Source organism: Lissotriton helveticus, chromosome 5_1 (assembly GCF_964261635.1).
Source record: "Lissotriton helveticus chromosome 5_1, aLisHel1.1, whole genome shotgun sequence".
Lineage (NCBI taxonomy): Eukaryota > Metazoa > Chordata > Amphibia > Caudata > Salamandridae > Lissotriton > Lissotriton helveticus.
The window spans coordinates 481,184,793-481,204,442 of NC_136065.1; the positions used below are offsets into that span (position 1 = coordinate 481,184,793).

The 19,650-nt window shown below is 45.2% G+C and overlaps 1 protein-coding gene across 1 annotated transcript in view; it reads left to right on the top strand.

Moving 5' to 3' along the window:
• The window catches only part of C5_1H1orf50 (chromosome 5_1 C1orf50 homolog), a 98,522-nt gene extending 79,300 nt beyond the window's left edge, over positions 1-19,222 (top strand). The window contains exon 5 of the mRNA XM_078640991.1: positions 18,576-19,222. Within this exon, the coding sequence (XP_078497117.1) occupies positions 18,576-18,761 (186 nt within the window). The 3' untranslated portion in view covers positions 18,762-19,222. The remainder of the gene's footprint in view (positions 1-18,575) is intronic.
• The last annotated feature ends 428 nt before the right edge of the window (positions 19,223-19,650 follow it).

Consider the following 19,650-nt stretch of genomic DNA (forward strand, 5'->3'; position numbering starts at 1 on the left):
ACTTGTTTAGTTTTTTGTTGCTATGTCAAGGTAGTTTTATGTTGCTAGGATAACCCTTTTCATGGCGATCTCATGGGAGGAGGGTGTCTGGAGGGTTAGAAGGAGGTATAAACTTGCAAACTGCATGTACTGCTGTCAGTTGGCCGCCTGGGGGCTTAAATGCCTGCAACAAACATCTGTTGTGCAGTGCACATTCATAAGCCACAATGTGGGTTTAAGCAGAGCCTGGCCTGTGGCCAGGCCTTGGAGTCAACCCCTGCTGCATACAGTTGAAGGCCAGACAGCACAAGGCTAGGCTTTGACATGATACTGAGACATTATCATTCACCACCACCCTCCCACTTATATCCACACCCCCACCTGTAAACATTTCTACATTTTCTTTTTTTTTTTTTTTAAAGACCTTTATTATCACTGCACTTCAATACAAGCATGGGCCTACAACCATCCCGGCCGGCCGCTAAGCAAATCGTAATGTAAGCAGAGCAATATAAAAGAAACAGTGGTCGATAAGCCGGGGCAGGCAAATATCCAGGATATGACTCGTATTTGAGCGTACAGCGCAATATACAGGATTTAAGAAGGTCAATTTTACAATGAAGAAAATAAAACTGAAAAAACAGCAGAAGAAGTGCTAGACAGTCACACATGATCCCACAATAACAACATGAAACAGAACCCCGGAGTGAGTGCGAATACACTTAAGGACACGGGGGCAAGGCATACGAGTCAGGATTAAAGTAAACAACACCTACACGTCATGGCGAATCAGCACCCCAACCCTTAAAAAACAAAACAGATTGTAGGAAACATGAAGACGATGACACCCAGAAAAAGAGGAAGCAAAGGGCCATAGAGACAAAGAAAGGACAAAGAAACAACCCGCTTCCCCCCTACCCCCCACCCTGCACCGCTGCAGAAGGCTACGGCCTAACCCCCCCCAGCAGCGTGCCTATCGCCCTAAAAGAGACCCGAAATATAGAAGAAAGAGGAAGAAAAAAGGAAGGAAAAAATACGGAGAAGGGCCATCGAGCAGACCACCCGCCCCCCCTCCCCTATCGCGCACAGTATACATCAGAAGCAAAGTCAGGAGAGCCACAGTAAGCAAGAATCATACAGTCAATCGGTAACATCCCCGTGGAGTGTCCCTCCAAAACACCGTCAGCCAACAATGTGTTCCATCATATCCCAGACGATATCATCCCTGGCCTCCTCTATCAATAGTACCCACATACGGCCATTCATCAATCGGATACAGTACAGTATGGCTGGTCCAACCGAACCGGGCGGTCCGAGAGGCGCCAATACTCCATGGGACCGTAGCCCCCAACTCCCAGTCAAGTACGCATGGCGGAACTCCGCGTGTGGCAGCACCGATGCCGGAAACCTCCCCCAGGCAGAACACAGTCTCACCGGCCAGGAGGAAAAGGACACACAATCCGACAATTGTTGAAGCGCCGCCGGGGCGACCCAAACTATGGATCGATGTTGTTTCTTCCGCCGCCGTACATATGAAGACCCCGACGAGTCACTCCCAAACACAACAGAGCAATCCAGAGTGATGGAACGGACCGGGTCCATCGGCGTCTCCACAAACATAGGTGCAGCTGGAACGTTCAACACTGAAGCAAAGGCGGGCACATCGGAGCTTCCTTGTGATTCATTCCCACCCACGTGAAGCGGCGGGACGACAATGGCGGCCATCCTCCGTCCCAGTTCCCGGGCGTCCCGGATCACGGTCTTATACAGAGTTGTTAATGCAGCCAAAACATCTCTGAACGTGGGCTCTCTCTCGAGTTGCCAGACCCCAGGACTCTCAAGCGGAACGGTTTCTCTGCCCGGGTGAGGTGTGCGCACGAGGGTGCTCCCCGCCATCTTAGCTGCTCCGGCCTCGTCCCTCACCACCTCACCGCGGGACCGGGTCTCACATCAGGGATGAACAGGAGTCACAACGGGAATCTCACAGGCCAAGGCAGGTTTCTCAGCGGAATCTCACAGGCCAGGGCGGTTTCTCAGCGGAGAGTCACCAAAAGGCTAAAAACTCCGCCGCACCCTGGGGGCAGCACGCTGACTCCGGGCAAAGGCAGTGGTGGGCCCGGGTACAACACCGGAATGGGGGGCCAATAATCATGTACCTCCCTCGACCCAGCGGCATCAGACTCCCCACACTGTTCTCCGCCAGTCGGGCTGGGTCGGCACTATCGCCATCGGCAATCAGGTCTACAGTTTCCTCCGGCCAAGTCCTCACCACCACCAGAGGCCGCTGTTGTTGCACTCGCGGCCGGCCACTCTCCGCACTCGAGACCCCGGACCCGGCTCCGCGAAGGCCTCAAAACTGTCAGGGACACTCCAACGGGTCCGCAGCAAGCAGAAGCCTCAGGAGCAAGAGGTAAGTGAAAGTGACTCTTCGCCTACATGTAGATGCCGTTGCAGCTCAGGATAAGTGCCAGGATGTATGCGCGGGGTGAGGAGGCTCACAGAGCCGAGCGGTTACGTAGCCATCTCGATCGCCATCTTGGCTCCTCTCTACATTTTCATTTTTTAAACCCTGCTAATATTAACTATAGTTCATAATACTTTTATGTATGTTAAGACTAAAGGAAAAAAAATGTCACTTAAAACTACAGTTCAAGATCAGTTATGGTTACAAAATTACGCAATGAGCATTGCATTTGGTGTGTAAGGTAGTTTACATGGCAGCTGTGCAACCTAAGGTTTGCGGAGATAACCATAATTGGAGCGTTTCAGAGACTTTTTTGGATCACTATAACTGGGCGGAGATAACCGTAACTGGGGCATTTCAGAGTTTTTTCAGATTATTTCATCACTATAACTGGTCTTTAACAATGTTTTTAAGTGAGTGTATTTGGTCACTGTATAGTTATGTTTGAGATATTGTTTCCATCAAAAAGGCAGTTGTTTTAATTGCCTATAACTTTTAACGCCCGGGATGGATTTGTACGACACTGCTTACTGAGTCAGCTATATTTTAGTATTCCCAGTTTCGTTAAGATTGTCCACAGAGGAGAAGTTAATGGGGTATGAAAAAGCCATGATTTCACGTTTTAGCACCCATAGGGAAGTGTGCTGAAAGGTATAGCAAAAACTGGTAAATGGATTTACACCTAACGTGGCATGAAAGTAAAACTTTACTCCGAAAGCATACTTTGTTTTGTTTAATGTAAATCCTGTAACTAGTTTTTGAGGCACTTAAAAAGTTTCAGAGAGAGCATTATAGTGTTAATAGTTTTGAATATCTCTGCTGTTTTAACTCACGAGTCATAATTCATGAATCATGTCAATCACATTTTGAGTTTTTATTTATAAAATGTAATTGGCTGGGCTAGGGCTTATTCTTCTTATTTGTTCTGGTCATCCTAAAACTCGCAAATTAGCTCTGACGACCATATTGTGCTTGACACTTGAGTTGCTGCTGATTTGCAAGTTTCAGGCAGTGTTAGAGTGTAGAAAAGAAAAAAAAAAGATACAAGTAAAGCCAACAAGTAACAAGATTGTTTGACTTTTGCTTGGAATGTTAGACGTAAGGTGCAGGGCCTCGTCCTGTGCCCATCATCTGCTACAAAATGGCGTGCAGGGTCTCAACACAGGCCAGGCCATATGTGCAGTCCTGCAGTGCATGGCTGAGAGCTGTGTGCGAGCGGTGGTCAGCCCCTGCAGCAGGTTGGCCACAGGGCCTGGCCTGTGCTGAAGGCCATGTGCAGCATCAGTTGGGCAAAGAGCTCGGTGCCGGCTAGGCCCCACGCCCAACTCCTCCGTGCAGTGTGGGTGAAAATTAAATACATCGTAAAAAAAAGCTATGCTATTCCCTGAACACAACTACTACTAACTACTCAATGACACAGGTGCCAGGTTATTTTTTTATTTACTGATCCAAAATGGCAGGCGCTTCTTGTAGCGGTAAATAACAAATAATTTTCACTTGTGCAAAAGCACGTTTCTGAAAGCGGAGGAGCTGGACAGCAAATGGAAGCTAGTGTAAAAAGGGTTCGGGCACAATGTAGAAGCAGATTATGGGAAGCAATGGAGAGCGGGCATAGGTTGAGGTTTAATAATAAAAAGCCAAGGTGGGAGAAGAAAGGAGGAGCAAGAAGTGCTGTTGACAGGAATAACAATACACAATGGTGAGAGCAAGTGGGAGATTAGAGAGTCAAATGGAACGTTTGGGAATGTGTATTTAGGGGAAGAAGCACACGCGGAAAAGAGCTGGGGAAAAAACGTGCACTCTCATTGAGTGTTTTAAAATGAAAAAAAGTAATTTCCTAAATATGAGAAATGAAACATTGAAACATACAATTCAGCCAGCAAAAAGGACAGTAAATACTAAAGAGATTATGCTCCACTGGAGGAACAAACACAAGAGGAAAAAGGCAAGACTTCAAATCAGAAGCAAGTAAGTAATAGTGACATAAAGCCAACCATTGGTTCGCAATATTTGGGCTGTAAGCCCACTCTAAGATTTTGGAATTGTCCAAAAGAGGCTTTCACCTATAGACAGCTAAAAGCTGTCTGGGGCCCTATACAGATAGTGCCATGGGAGCCCACAGGCGTGTTTGCACATTGCACATGTAGCGCCAGTGCTATCTTTAGGGACATGACCCCATGCAAATGAGGGAATCATGTTCACTCGGAGTTTCAGGTGTACTTATTGGTTGTATTTTTGTGGACAACACATCCTTAATTTCCTTAATTCCCAAAGGCCTTCAAAATCAACTAGTAAGGGGTGGAAATAATTTCAGTCAGATTGATCTAAGTTTGAACTTCTCAAAAACCAATGGTAATATTTTGTAAAATTACAGGTAACCCACAAGCAATAGTTTGTATTGCAAGATTGTATTTGCAGAGGAAGTATCTATACCCCTTTGAAAAGATTAGGTGTGTTGGTGGCAGGAGTAGACACATTTCTGGGAGAAGCTGCAGAAATTGGTTGTGTAGTGGAGGAGCCCCCAACAGTGGTCAACAAGAGATCCAAGCAAACTGAGTTGTTTGAAGAGACTTAGATGTAGCCGAATTTCCACAGGAACTGGAGTCGGAGTGGTCCTGTCAGACTTAAACAAGACACCACCCTCCCAAAGATGTCTGTGATTGCTGCAACACATCCTAGAATTTCGCACTGTGGGGTACCGTAGGAGATTGTGTCTCCAGGCACCTTTCCTAATGTGGAAAAAGGGGTGACTCTGCTGATGTATACAAGAGACTCTTAATGTTAATTCCTGGTCTGTGAGATGAACCCTCGGTATAGTGGTGACTGATTTGCATTTGATACCAATACTACCATCCCTGCACACTTTCCACTCCAGTAACTCCCTGCTCTCTCCCATACCCTTCGTCACTTTTTCCTTCCTTTCATGCTTTTGAGTTTGTGGGTTTTTCATACTTCCCCATCCAGGCATCTCACGAACAAGGCGGCCTTAAACCCCCCAACCTCGCCCAACACTAAGCACCATCTGCCCAATGGGCACTCTTTTCTTATTTCCTCCCCTCCCATTATGATGCCACACCCTCAGCTACCACACCACAAGACGTTGCATTCTCCCTTACAGCCACCTCTCTTATTCTATTTCATTTTATTTTCACTTCAAAAGTCAAGTGCTCAACCCTGGCTTTAACATTGGGATGTGCTCTCCCATTTGAGGGAGGGAAAGGACTCGGTGGACATTGTGCCTTTGACTTCCAAAGTAACTTATGCAGCGCGTCAGTCCTGCTCGAGAACTACTGAAGGAACATATATGGTAATGAGATAAAAATCTATTTCTGAATTTAATTTTAGTTTACTTCCCACTATTTGTATTGTACTACGTATGAAATGAAATTTAAAAAAAACAAGCATTTGCAATGCAATAGGTCTCGTATTAGTAAAGTTTGAGCTATTGGTATTGTAAATGACAATTTTTTTATTTAGGTTTTGTTTTTGAAAATAGAGAAATTAATAGCTTTGTCATTTAGCATGCCAATAGTTATAACTTTCGCAAATGTGACACCTATAGCATTTGTAATACAATATGTGTTGTATTTACGTGACTTACATGTATTGATATTACAAATAACAATGGTTTTTAATTTTTTAAAATAATTAATACTTAAATAAAAGTCTGATGCCTGATGTTTGTGGATGTCTGACGCTTGTGGATGCCTGACGCTTGTGGATGCCTGACGCTTGTGGATGTCTGACGCCTGACGCTTGTGGATGTCTGACGCCTGATGCTTGTGGATGTCTGACGCCTGATGCTTGTGGATGTCTGACGCCTGATGCTTGTGGATGTCTGATGCTTGCGGATGTCTGATGCTTGCGGATGTCTGATGCTTGCGGATGTCTGATGCTTGCGGATGTCTGATGCTTGCGGATGTCTGATGCTTGTGGATGTGACGCTTGTGGGTGTCTGACGTTTGTGAATGCTTGACGCTTGTGGATGCCTGACGTTTGTGAATGTCTGATACCTGATGTTTGTGGATGTCTGACGCTTGTGGATGTCTGATGTTTGTGGATGCCTGACGCTTGTGGATGCCTGACGCTTGTGGATGCCTGACGCTTGTGGATGCCTGACGCTTGTGGATGCCTGACGCTTGTGGATGCCTGACGCTTGTGGATGCCTGACACTTGTGGATGCCTGACGCTTGTGGATGCCTGAGGCTTGTGGATGCCTGAGGCTTGTGGATGTCTGTTGCTTGTGGATGTCTGTTGCTTGTGGATGTGTGATGTGTGTGGATGTCTGTTGCTTGTGGATGTCTGTTGCTTGTGGATGTCTGTTGCTTGTGGATGTCTGTTGCTTGTGGATGTCTGTTGCTTGTGGATGTCTGTTGCTTGTGGATGTCTGTTTCTTGTGGATGTCTGTTGCTTGTGGATGTCTGTTGCTTGTGGATGTGTGATGTGTGTGGATGTCTGTTGCTTGTGGATGTCTGTTGCTTGTGGATGTCTGTTGCTTGTGGATGTCTGTTGCTTGTGGATGTCTGACGCTTGTGGATGTCTGACGCTTGTGGATGTCTGATGCTTGTGAATGCTTGACGCTTGTGCATGCCTGACGCTTGAGGATGCCTGACGCTTGAGGATGCCTGACGCTTGAGGATGCCTGACGCTTGAGGATGCCTGACGCTTGAGGATGCCTGATGCCTTTGGATGTCTGATGCTTGTGGATGCCTGACGTTTGTGGATGTCTGATGCCTGATGTTTGTGGATGCCTGATGCTTGTGGATGTCTGATGCATGCGGATGTCTGATGCTTACGGATGTCTGATGCTTGCGTATGTCTGACGCTTGTGGATGTCTGACGCTTGTGGATGTCTGACGTTTTGAATGCTTGACGCTTGTGGATGCCTGACGTTTGTGAATGTCTGATACCTGATGTTTGTGGATGTCTGACGCTTGTGGATGTCTGACGCTTGTGGATGTCTGACGTTTGTGGATGGCTGACGCTTGTGGATGGCTGACGCTTGTGGATGGCTGACGCTTGTGGATGGCTGACGCTTGTGGATGGCTGACGCTTGTGGATGGCTGACGCTTGTGGATGCCGGACGCTTGTGGATGCCTGACGCTTGGTGATGTCTGTTGCTTGTGGATGTCTGTTGCTTGTGGATGTCTGTTGCTTGTGGATGTCTGACGCTTGTGGATGCCTGACGCTTGTGGATGCCTGACGCTTGTGGATGCCTGACGCTTGTGGATGCCTGTTGCTTGTGGATGCCTGTTGCTTGTGGATGTCTGTTGCTTGTGGATGTCTGTTGCTTGTGGATGTCTGTTGCTTGTGGATGTCTGTTGCTTGTGGATGCCTGACGCTTGTGGATGCCTGACGCTTGTGGATGCCTGACGCTTGTGGATGCCTGACGCTTGTGGATGCCTGACGCTTGTGGATGCCTGACGCTTGTGGATGCCTGACGCTTGTGGATGCCTGACGCTTGTGGATGTCTGACGCTTGTGGATGTCTGACGTTTGTGACTGCTTGAAGCTTGTGCATGCCCGACGCTTGTGCATGCCTTACGCTTGTGCATACCTGACGCTTGTGGATGTCTGATGCATGCGGATGTCTGATGCTTACGGATGTCTGATGCTTGCGTATGTCTGACGCTTGCGGATGTCTGACGCTTGCGGATGTCTGACGCTTGCGGATGTCTGACGCTTGCGGATGTCTGACGCTTGCGGATGTCTGACGCTTGTGGATGTCTGACGCTTGTGGATGTCTGACGCTTGTGGATGTCTGACGCTTGTGGATGTCTGACGCTTGTGGATGTCTGACGCTTGTGGATGTCTGACGTTTTGAATGCTTGACGCTTGTGGATGCCTGACGTTTGTGAATGTCTGATACCTGATGTTTGTGGATGTCTGACGCTTGTGGATGTCTGATGTTTGTGGATGTCTGACGTTTGTGGATGGCTGACGCTTGTTTATTTATTTATTTATTTTTGACACTTGTAAAGCGCTACTTATACCCTTAGGCGTCAAGGCGCTGAAAACCATTATTGAAGAAGTAGGAGAGAAGAATGAACAGAATGAAAGTTGAACATGGTTAATGAGAGAACAGCCAGGTTTTCAGGAGTTTACGAAACTGAAACAGCGTAGTACTTCGTCTGATGTTAAGAGGCAAGGTGTTCCAAAGTCTGGGGGCCGCCACCAGAAAGCGACGGTCTCCCCAGGACACTGTTTTGGTGCGTGGGACAGACAGTTGATTAAGAGTGGCTGAGCGTAAAGCTCTTGTCGGTTTGTAAAGTTGCAATTTGTCTCTCAAAAAATATGGTCCTTGATTATTAACTGATTTGAAGACTATACAGAGAGCCTTGAAGTGGATCCTTTTTTGTACAGTCAGCCAGTGAAGGTCTTTTATGTTTTGGGCAATAGGTTCGAACTTTGTTTTGCCGGTAATGAGACGGGCTGCTGCATTCTGTATAGTTTGAAGTTTTGTGGTGACTCGAGATTGCGCGTTGAGAAATAAACCGTTACAGTAATCCAGGGATGAGAGAACAAGAGCCGAGACCAGTGTCTTAATCGCAGATTCGGGTAGAAAAGGACGAATTTTGCGAATCATTTTTAATTTTAGGTGCGCTGTGGATGCTGTCTTATTGGCATGATCCATGAAATTCAGTCCATCATCGAAGATAACCCCCAGATTCCTGACCTTCGAGGTCGGTGTGGGAGGGGTACCAAAGGTCTCTGGCCACCAACTGGTGGACCAGGCTGGGGACAATGGACCGAAAATGAGCACCTCAGTTTTCTCTGAGTTTAGCTTTAAGCAATTGGTTTCCATCCAGTCTCCTATGTCTAGGAGCCCTTTCTTAAATTTTTCAGCTACTTGCTCTCCGTCACCCTTGATCGCCAACACTAGTTGGGTGTCGTCGGCGTACGAGGTAAGGCTCATCCCATGAGCTTTGATGGTCTTAGCTAGGTCCGACACATAGATGTTGAAAAGTGTCGGACTAAGGGATGAGCCTTGAGGGACACCACAGGGGGCGGAGAGTTGTGCTGATTGAAAGGGTCCTAGGATGACCGCCTGCGTTCTATTGGCAAGGAAGGAGGCTATTAGGTTTTTGGCCGAGTGACAGATGCCAAATCCTTGGACACGGTCGACCAAGATGTTGTGGTCGACCGTGTCAAAAGCCGCTGATAGGTCTAGCAGCACCAATATGGCAGTGCCACCTTGGTCCCTAATCTCCCTAATGTCATCCGCGGCTTTAATCAGGGCGGTCTCGGTCCCGTGAAATTTTCGGAACCCAAACTGCGTATCGTCCAGGAGCTGGTGAACCTCGACGAACTCAGAGATCTGGGTGTTCATGATCTTTTCGATGGTCTTAGCAATGAACGGTAAACTGGCAATTGGTCGGTAATTTTTCAGCTCATTTTTATCGAGCGAAGGTTTTTTAACAGAGGCTTTAGTAGCGTGTTTTTGAGCTTGTGGATGGCTGACGCTTGTGGATGCCTGACGCTTGTGGATGCCTGACGCTTGTGGATGCCTGACGCTTGTGGATGCCTGACACTTGGTGATGTCTGTTGCTTGTGGATGTCTGTTGCTTGTGGATGTCTGTTGCTTGTGGATGTCTGACGCTTGTGGATGCCTGACGCTTGTGGATGCCTGACGCTTGTGGATGCCTGACGCTTGTGGATGCCTGTTGCTTGTGGATGTCTGTTGCTTGTGGATGTCTGTTGCTTGTGGATGTCTGTTGCTTGTGGATGCCTGACGCTTGTGGATGCCTGACGCTTGTGGATGCCTGACGCTTGTGGATGCCTGACGCTTGTGGATGCCTGACGCTTGTGGATGCCTGACGCTTGTGGATGCCTGACGCTTGTGGATGTCTGACGCTTGTGGATGTCTGACGTTTGTGACTGCTTGAAGCTTGTGCATGCCCGACGCTTGTGCATGCCTTACGCTTGTGCATACCTGACGCTTGTGGATGTCTGATGCTTGTGGATGTCTGACGCTTGTGGATGTCTGACGCTTGTGGATGTCTGACGCTTGTGGATGTCTGATGTTTGTGGATGTCTGATGTTTGTGGATGTCTGATGTTTGTGGATGTCTGATGTTTGTGGATGTCTGATGTTTGTAGATGTCTGATGCTTGTGGATGTCTGATGCGAGTGGGAGGGAACGGGCCAAGCGCGCGCTCATGGAGAATGTAGTACCGAACTGGAGACTTAAAAGGCACCAACAAAAAACAAGTCAAACATCATCCATTACTCTGTTAAATACCAACCCTAAACACTCCAAATAAAAAAATTAACCATGTGTACAGTATCCATCCACCAACTTTAGTGTCTTCCAGAGCTCATATTAACCGTTTTAGGTGTACTCTTTTTTTCCTCTCCACCCCATAAGGATGAAAGACAGAGTTGGCCCTGTAACGGTTTGAAACATCATTGGGAGAAGTGCCCTGTGTTTACGACTGATGTTGACTCAGTGAGTCTACATCAGAGAGATGTGTCCAAATGCAGGTCCGCGCTAGCTGTGGGTGGCCCAAGAAGTACAAAATACATCTGCAATAGGGAAAATAAACCTTTTAGCACAAACTTTGTAGTTGTTAGTATGTGTCCCTACCAGGGGGGAGGGATGGCGGGCACAGATATTTTAAGGAAGAGGCAAATGTTTGTCAGCAAAATAATAACCTAACGAGTGTGGAAGGCTGCTGGCTGACAAAGCCACGTTATGGCAAAAACAATACTTCTTTTGGCTGTGGAAGACTGCTGGGAAAGTTGCTGGCTTATAGACGATTGTGCATGGCTTCCGCAGTAGACGGCTGCTAAACTTCCTCTCCCCCTCCCTGAATATAATGAACTGCTGCTCTAATTGAATTGGCTGGGATGGGAGGAGAAAACTTCGAAATAGTAGTCCTAGTGTGAACGGGGCTGAATCAGTAAAAAAGAAAGCAATACTTCTAAATTGAAATATACACCGGCATCGCAAACTAATACACACGCATCACCCGAAAAAGTAATTTTGATGTGGGTAAAGGTATATATATTTTCAAGAAATTAGCATTAACGGCACCTAAGCACTTCCGTGAAATAAGTTATTTGCTGTTGTGGCTTGATAAAACAGATGGGTAAGAAACACTACCAGTGCCTAATGTGGCAGGCACTGACGTGACAGTCGTGGATTCTGCGCTGGATGTACGGAGAAAGAGGGACAGAGGAGGAAAGGTGGGAGGGAACACGGCCTGGGGGAAGCTGGCTGGGGAGGGGGAGGAGAAATCCGAGTAAGGCTGTGGAACAGATGGCTGGGCAGAAATGCGAGTGAAGTGTGAAGCAGTGGGCGGGGAGGCAGGAGCAAGCAAATGGTAAGGGGAGCCTTTGAAGAGCAAGGCAGGGGGATAGAAGCGCGTTCACGAGCAAGTGTACTTCTACAAATCCGGATCGTAAAAAGTCAGCTTTGTGGTTTGGCTGCAAAAGGTCTCTCTACGAGACCTAAAAATAGGAGACCGAGGAATATGTGGCCTGAGTCTTGTGTTTGGAGAGCGTAGAGCGTGCATGAGATTGAGGGGGGTGGGGTGGTGGAATGGACGAATAAGTGAGATAGGCTGTCATCTGCGTGTTTGCTTTCAGTAAAAGAAAACTCCCAAAGGCATGTAACTTGTATCATATATCGATATGCAATACCGAAAACAGCAAAGTACCAGCCGGGCGCCACACTTGCTACTTATGATGTGACTGTGGATGGGCCGTTGTGTTTTTCGTTTCCTTTAGCTCCGATTTGCATTTCACAGGGGATGTCCGCCAACAGATAAGAATCTTTATGGCTGTGCTTAAAGCACTCCAGTATCCTGGTGTGGTATCGTCACCAGACGGCGCCCCCATTCCGTCTGGAAAAAAAAAGATGGTCCACAGAATAGTGCGACGAGCGTGCATGAGAGTGAGGTGGGGGGTGGAATAAAGAACGGGCAGCAGACTGACAGAGAGGCTGTAGCCGGCGTGTTTGCGCGCAGTAAAGATAAAGAATGTAAATTAACAAAAGCATCAAACTTGTCTCATATATTTACATGTAATAACGTATACAGCAAAATCCAAATCATGCGACACACTTTGTACTTATGATCTGAAAAGTATAAGGAAGAACTTTTGGGGCCTTTCTCTGAGGCTCTCGCACACATGAGCCAATACTTGCAAATATGGCACTTGAAAATGGCTAAAAGTTTAGTAATGTGGCCATGTCATCTTGGAGGAGAGTGCCACTTGATAGTGCACAGAAAGCCCTGCTGCCATGAAAGTAACATTACACAACATTAGACGCACATAACATCAATTGTGCCTATCTTAAAACATCGTTCAATTGCGTCAACCAAACAGCTGTGTTGTAACAAATAACTGCGCAGATATTGTTTTTTTAGTAAAAGTAAAACATATATTGTGCCATTGGAACAGGTTTAAACCGAGAGCAGAGAAAGGTAGTAAATAAGAGGTTGGGCTGGGCAGAAATGCGAGTCACGGCCTGTATGTGTGTGCCGGGTGAAATAGTGCACTTATGGCTGGTGATATGTGTGTGCCTGTTGCAAGTGTGCACTGATGGCTGGTGGTGTGTGTGTATGCCTGATGAAATCGTGCACTGATGGCTGGTGGTGTGTGTGTGTGTATGCCTGATGAAAGCGTGTATTGATGGCTGGTGGTGTGTGTGTGGCCTGAGTAATGTAGTTTGAGAAAAAAAAAATGGAGCTCCAAGAGCGTGCATGAGAGATGAGAGGAAGGGGGGGGTGAATGGAAGAAAATGCATGTGAGAGAGATAGGCTATGGTCTGCGTGTTTGCGTTAAAGCATGAAACTTGTTTCATATATTTGTATGCAATGACCGAAACTGCAAAATAAAAGTTTTGCGCCACACTTTGTACTTGTGTGACTTGTATCACATTTTTGTAATAAATGTCGACTTGTATCACCGAAAAGAATAGCACGCAAGTAATGAATTCTGTGGCCTGAGTCTTGTGGTTGGCGAGCAAAGACCGTGCGTGAGAGGGAGGGGGTGAGGTGGACTGGACGAACGTGCAACTGAGTGATAGGTAGGCTGTGGTGTGCTTGTTAGCATGTTTATCCCTAAATTCTGGAGGAATCTGTGGCCAGATGAATATTTTTTGTGATAAATAAGAAAAAAAAGGAGACCGAGGAGTATGTGGCCTGAGTATTGTGTTTGGAGAGCGAAGAGCGTGCATGAGAGGGAGGGGGGTTGTGTGGAATGAACGAAGTTGCAGCTAAGTAAGATAGGCTGTCATCTGCGTGTTTGCTTTCAGTAAATGAAAACTCCCAAAAGCATGTAACTTGTAGCATATATCGATATGCAATACCGAAAACAGCAAACTACCAGCCGTGTGCCACACTTGCTACTTATAATGTGACTGTGGATGGTCCGTTATTTCGTTTCGTTTCGTTTAGCTCCGATTTGCATTTCACAGGGGATGTCCGCCAACAGATAAGAATCTTTATGGCTGTGCTTAAAGCACTTTGGTATCCTGGTGTGGTATCGTCCCCAGACGGCGCCCCCAGTCCCTCGAGAAAAAAAAAAACTGATGGTCCACAGAATAGTGTGAAGAGCGTGCATGAGAGTGAGGGGGGGGGGGAATAAAGAACGTGCAGCTAAGTGACAGAGAGGCTGTAGTCGGCGTGTTTGCGCGCAGTAGAAATAAAATTTAAAAAAATGTAAATTAAACAAAACATCAAACTTGTCTCATATATTTAGATGCAATGACGGATACAGCCAAATCCAATTCGGGCGCCACACTTTTACTTATATTGTGACTTGTGATGCAATGACGGATACAGCCAAATCCAATTCGTGCGCCACACTTTGTACTCATGTTGTGACTTGTATCACATGAAAAGTTTGTCCGCAAGTAATGGATCAAGTATGTGGCTTGAGTAATGGGATTTAATATAAAACTAAAAAACTGGAGAGCGAAGAGCGTGCATGAGAGTGAGGGGTGTGGGGTGGAATAAGACTAAGAGAGATGTTGTGGTGCAGAGGCCATAGTGATAAAGTCGTATGTCACGTCCACATTTTTTATTAGCACGGAAGTTATGGAGCAATTCTGTGGCCTGAGTAATGTTGTTTGTGAGAAATGACTCTTCTGCCATAGTGTGCTGGCCTCCATTCTTTGCAAAATGTGCAGTGATGGCTGGTGGTGTATCTGTGTGTGCCGGGTGAAATTGTGCACTGATGGCTGGTGATGTGTGTGTGTGTGTGCCTGTTGCAAGTGTGCAATGATGGCTGGTGGTGTGTGTGTACGCCAGATGAAATAGTGCACTGATGGCTGGTGGTGTGTGTGTGTGTATGCCTGATGAAAGCGTGCACTGATGGCTGGGAAAGGCAGGAAGAGCTCGACCCGAATATATCAGAGCACTTTTCATGAGCACCAGGCAGTTGTATTACAGAGGGACACATTCATTTCTAGGCACAGGGAGATTGCGTGTTTTGCCAAGAATCAAAGAATGGTGAGTGTCCCTGCCGAGACATGTTTGCGTGTTTGCGCGCAGTAAAGCTAAATAATTAAAATTAACAAAAGCATCAAACTTGTCTCATATATATTACATGCAAGAGAGGGACAGAGGAGGAAAGGTGGGAGGGAACACGGCCTGGGGGAAGCTGGCTGGGGAGGGGAGGAGAAATCCGAGTAAGGCTGTGGAACAGATGGCTGGGCAGAAATGCTAGTCACGGCCATCAAGCAAATGGTAAGGGAAGCCTTTGAAGAGCAAGGCAGGGGGATAGAAGCGCGTTCACGAGCACTTGCACTTCTACAAATCCGTATCGTAAAAGTCAGCTTTGTGGTTTGGTTGCAATAGGTCTATCTGCGAGACCTAAAAAGGTTTCAGATGCAGAAATCTAACACAAATGTGCGATTACACTGTAAACTTGTGTTTTTTTAATCCTATATGGGGGAAATATGACTCTGCTGAGAAAACTCAACCATTCCCTACAAGTCAACGACTTTTGAAACCCCCTATTCTTATGAAAAGGTTAAAATACAAAGACCCTTGCCCGGAGTAAATTTGTAAGCATTTCCTATGTAGAAAACGTCTGGAAAATGATGGGCTCTTCACAATTTACAGATAGATCAAAACAAGAATGCCCCAAATCCAACTGAACTTTTAGATTTCTAAACATGCAAATATTTGCAGAATTTCTGTGCGAAATCCCCTTTGCAACTATAAAATCCCCTCATTAATGACTCTGCAAAGGAGCAATGAGACATTGCTTTTTAGAAATGAGATGTTTGGTACCCCTAATTGAATTTCGTTGCACTAAAACCTTTATGAATCTGCCCAAAAAGCTTTTGTTCCCATAGAAAGCATTCTGTACATTTTAGTGATTATCAGATTCCATTGATGTCTGACTATACCTGCACATCTTAATGTTGTGAAAAAGCGTGTGCAACACCAAGCTATTAATTATTTGTTAGGAACTGAATACCTAACGAGGACTACAATTTTCCACTGATGTCTGAATCTGCTCCCACACACACACAAAATATAAAATAAGCTAAGATACAAGGCTGAGAGATATTGTTTGAAAAGTCATGTTCATGAGTCACCCTTTTGAAGCTCAATCGGATTTACCCACTGTTTAAGGTAACACATGCATGGTGTGGCATTGTTTGTACTATGTGCCCAATTGTACGTTGAAAGTAACTGTATGGACTCCTTTAAAAAGGCGCAGTTGCAGAAAAGCATTGTGAGAAACCCAAAACCTGATAATGCAAATTGAATGGAGGATTGTGCTGTCAAGTGGAATCCTGAGTGCATTGGTGGGAGAGCGAAGAGAGGGATTTGGGGTTATGACATTTTTTGAACAGCAGAAACATATGTGGGTGTAACGAATAGTGGTTAGTTTTTTCAGTGTTTATTTTTTGTTAACTACGGAGGTGTTATTCCAGTTTGTGAAATTTAGTGCTTAAGTATTCTATCACATATATAAAATTGAACAGTGTGTATTTTTCCAGGATGTATGAAAAACTGTGCAGTGTCCATGAAGGGATGTAGTACAATAAAATGTGCCTTTCTTCACTGTCACACTAAGTTTCCCATGGTTATCTTCAAAATGGAAATCGTGAGGACATGATTTGTGTGTTTCGTCATAGAAACACTGACTTTTGAGATACAGATTAAGTTTGTATTTGAATATAATTTATGAATCAAACATACTGATAGTGCATGTGGATCAATCCAGATTGTAAGGTTCAATCCATGTATATCTTTCACATATGACCAGTTCGTTAATATGACAAACTATAAAATAAATATCTTCCTCTTGTGCACACATTCTCTTTTTTTTTGCAACGGCTCAGTTCTGTAATATGTCCATAGAACACCAGAGCACATTAGTTATAATAAATCTCGGAGCACACCAATAGACTCAAGTTGAACTAGGATTGGCACCTATTAGCTTTGCCAATGGTTTTTAACTATGCTGCACAGCATCCCCGATGCTGTGCTACATGGTTAAAGTTTTTAAAACAAAGAAAAAGCCTCTGTTGCAGCAACCAGCATAATTGTTTAGTTACACGTGCCTACAAAATAGTGTTGGCTCTTATTCTTCTTTTTAGTTCCCAATCCAGTTTGGATAGTAAACTATAAGGAAAATCAAATGCGCCAAGATTTTTTTGTTTTCTTAAAAGTCGGTGGGGAAGTGGAAGCAATGAGAGGCAGAAGCAACATGGAACCTCAAGTCAACACTGTGGAGGGCTGGGGGATGTGAAAGCAACACAGGATGTGAACGCAACACGCAGGAGGGTAAAATTTGGGGCAGAAGCAACACAAAGGGCAGGGTGAGGGAAGTAACAATAGGGGAGAGGAGGGTGCGGTTGGGGAAGCAACACAGTGGACAAGGAAACAATGTGGAGAAGCACACGGGTGAGTGCAACAAGAGGGGTGGGTGTAAGGAGATGCACACAGACGATAGAGAGCAACACGGAGTCTAGGGGCAAAGAAGTACTTGAGGGAGACTGCTTGAAACACATGAATACTCGTAGAGTGCTGAACACAAAATAAAAAAGTAGTGCTTGAAAGCAAACAGTAGAAGCAGAGATGCCAGCCAATCCAAATAGATGGTGAAGAGACAGTGCTTCATGGGAGGCGCATAGAATGCAGGCAAATAGAGTGACTGGAGAGCCAACCAGTGGTAAGTAATGGTCGGGCTTCAAGCCCATGTGTGTTCTTGGTACGCAACAATCTGTCTGTCGCAACTTTCAGCACATGCTCTGTCTATTAAGCACAACCTAAAATGGATATATGATCAGCCAAAGCCTCTTGCAGTAAGAGCAGCATCAGACCACTCCCCTAGGTCTCTTCTTTAGGTTGGCCTCTCTCCTCGGTGCCCACATGCATAGAACTCAGCATAGAAACATTACCAGAACTGAGGAAGGCGTTCTGCATACTGCAGTAATTCACAGGAAAGGAGAAGGCAAAAAAAGCGAACTCAGCATAGAAACATTACCAGCACTGAGGAAGTCTTTTTGCATACTGCAGTAATTCACAGGAAAGGAGAAGGCAAAAAAAGCAAATTGCAGCTTAAAAGTCATTCTAATTATTACTTGCTGCCTCTTTCCCTTGTTCTGGCTCTGTGTGAGGGATCATGTTACAACTTCTTGCTAGGATGTAACCTTCTGCCTGCAAAAAATGCACATAACTCGGTTTTGGGTGCTGGAAAATGATTTCTATCACAGGATTAGGCTCTAGTAAAACCGTTTCTCATCAATAACGTACTTGGACTGCTCTGATGCCCTTTTCCTCCAAGGCAACCAAAGCATAAAGTGCATAAAACATCTGTGAATATCAATTTGTATCGAAATTCTAAATTTTCTTCTAGTGAGCTTTAATGATGTTACACATGAAATCCAGAAACCCGAGCTACGAGGATCTTGTCGTTCATTGCCTACTTATCCCTTCATTTCTATTTTCCAACTAGGAGTCTGAGTTAGTGGTAATTGGTATATTGAAACGGAATCCAGAACACAATGACTCTTAACTAAGGGATGCTATGAAAATTACATAAAAGATGGTGTATTCAACTTTGAAACAAATTGTTTGTTATGTAGCCATTAATCCAATAATAAAAAATAAATTGTAGGTGAAGCATGAGCACTAATGACCTGTATATATTTTTTCCTAGGACTGGGGAGCTAGTTGCCCTCATGAGTTTCTTGGTGCCTTTAAGCTTCAGCATGACATGTCATGGACACCCTTTGAGAGCATTGACGAACGAGATGCAGAAATCAACATAATTGACAAATTATTGAATCATCAGATCGCACTGCCCGAGTGTGAAGAACCAAACTTCAAAGGGATTCTCAATTGAAGCAGATGGATGTAGAACTTCGATATCCGGCTATGCATTCAGCTTGTGATAGGTTATTTATCTTTAAGTCTGACATCTTACAACTTCACCCATTGATATATATATCATGAAGAAAATAAGTTGATGTGTTTAATATGGCCACATAAAGAAGCTAACTGCAATAAGATAAAAGGTTTTGCTGGAGTCCATATTTAACTACCTGTATCTAAATGTTCTTCAACAGAGTAATCAATTTCTTGATTGGACCACTTTGTTCAATATGGTCTTGTGATTCAGAAGTAACCTTTGGTCTCAAAATTGTCCTCTCTCACATGCGCCCCTACACTATTTTTTACCAGGGGTAGAAGTGTTCCTGTCAAAAATAAATATTGGAGCACATATGAAGATGTTAGTTGCATACAATCAGGAATTTATTTACTGTATTTTAGATTTCTTTTTAATAAAAGAATATAAAATGAAAAGTTGCATTTGAGTGGTTTTCAAACATCCGTGATGGTGAACGCACACACACAGGGGGAAGCTAGGGATTAAGTGGTTGGAGGAGTAGATGGAAGGCAGTGGAGGTAGAACGTGACCTGTTAAAAAGAAGCTAGGAGCCACATTACATCTTGGTGAGTGGACAGAGATATCCATGGTGCTTTTAAAGTAATGATGGCTTTTGAATCAAAGCACTGGAGGGTGAAGGGAGGGATTAACCACCAAGGACTAAGGAATCATTATTATAAATATGTATACAAAAATGAAGGGCAGTAGGTTTGTCTCCTCCAAGAGATTAAGTAACATTCTGTGAGCGGTGAATTCGGCTATAATGACACCTGGATGAAAGATGAAACTGTGATGCTCCCACAGCGAATTGCCCTAGAAGAGTCTTTTGAGTGCAGGATTCAAC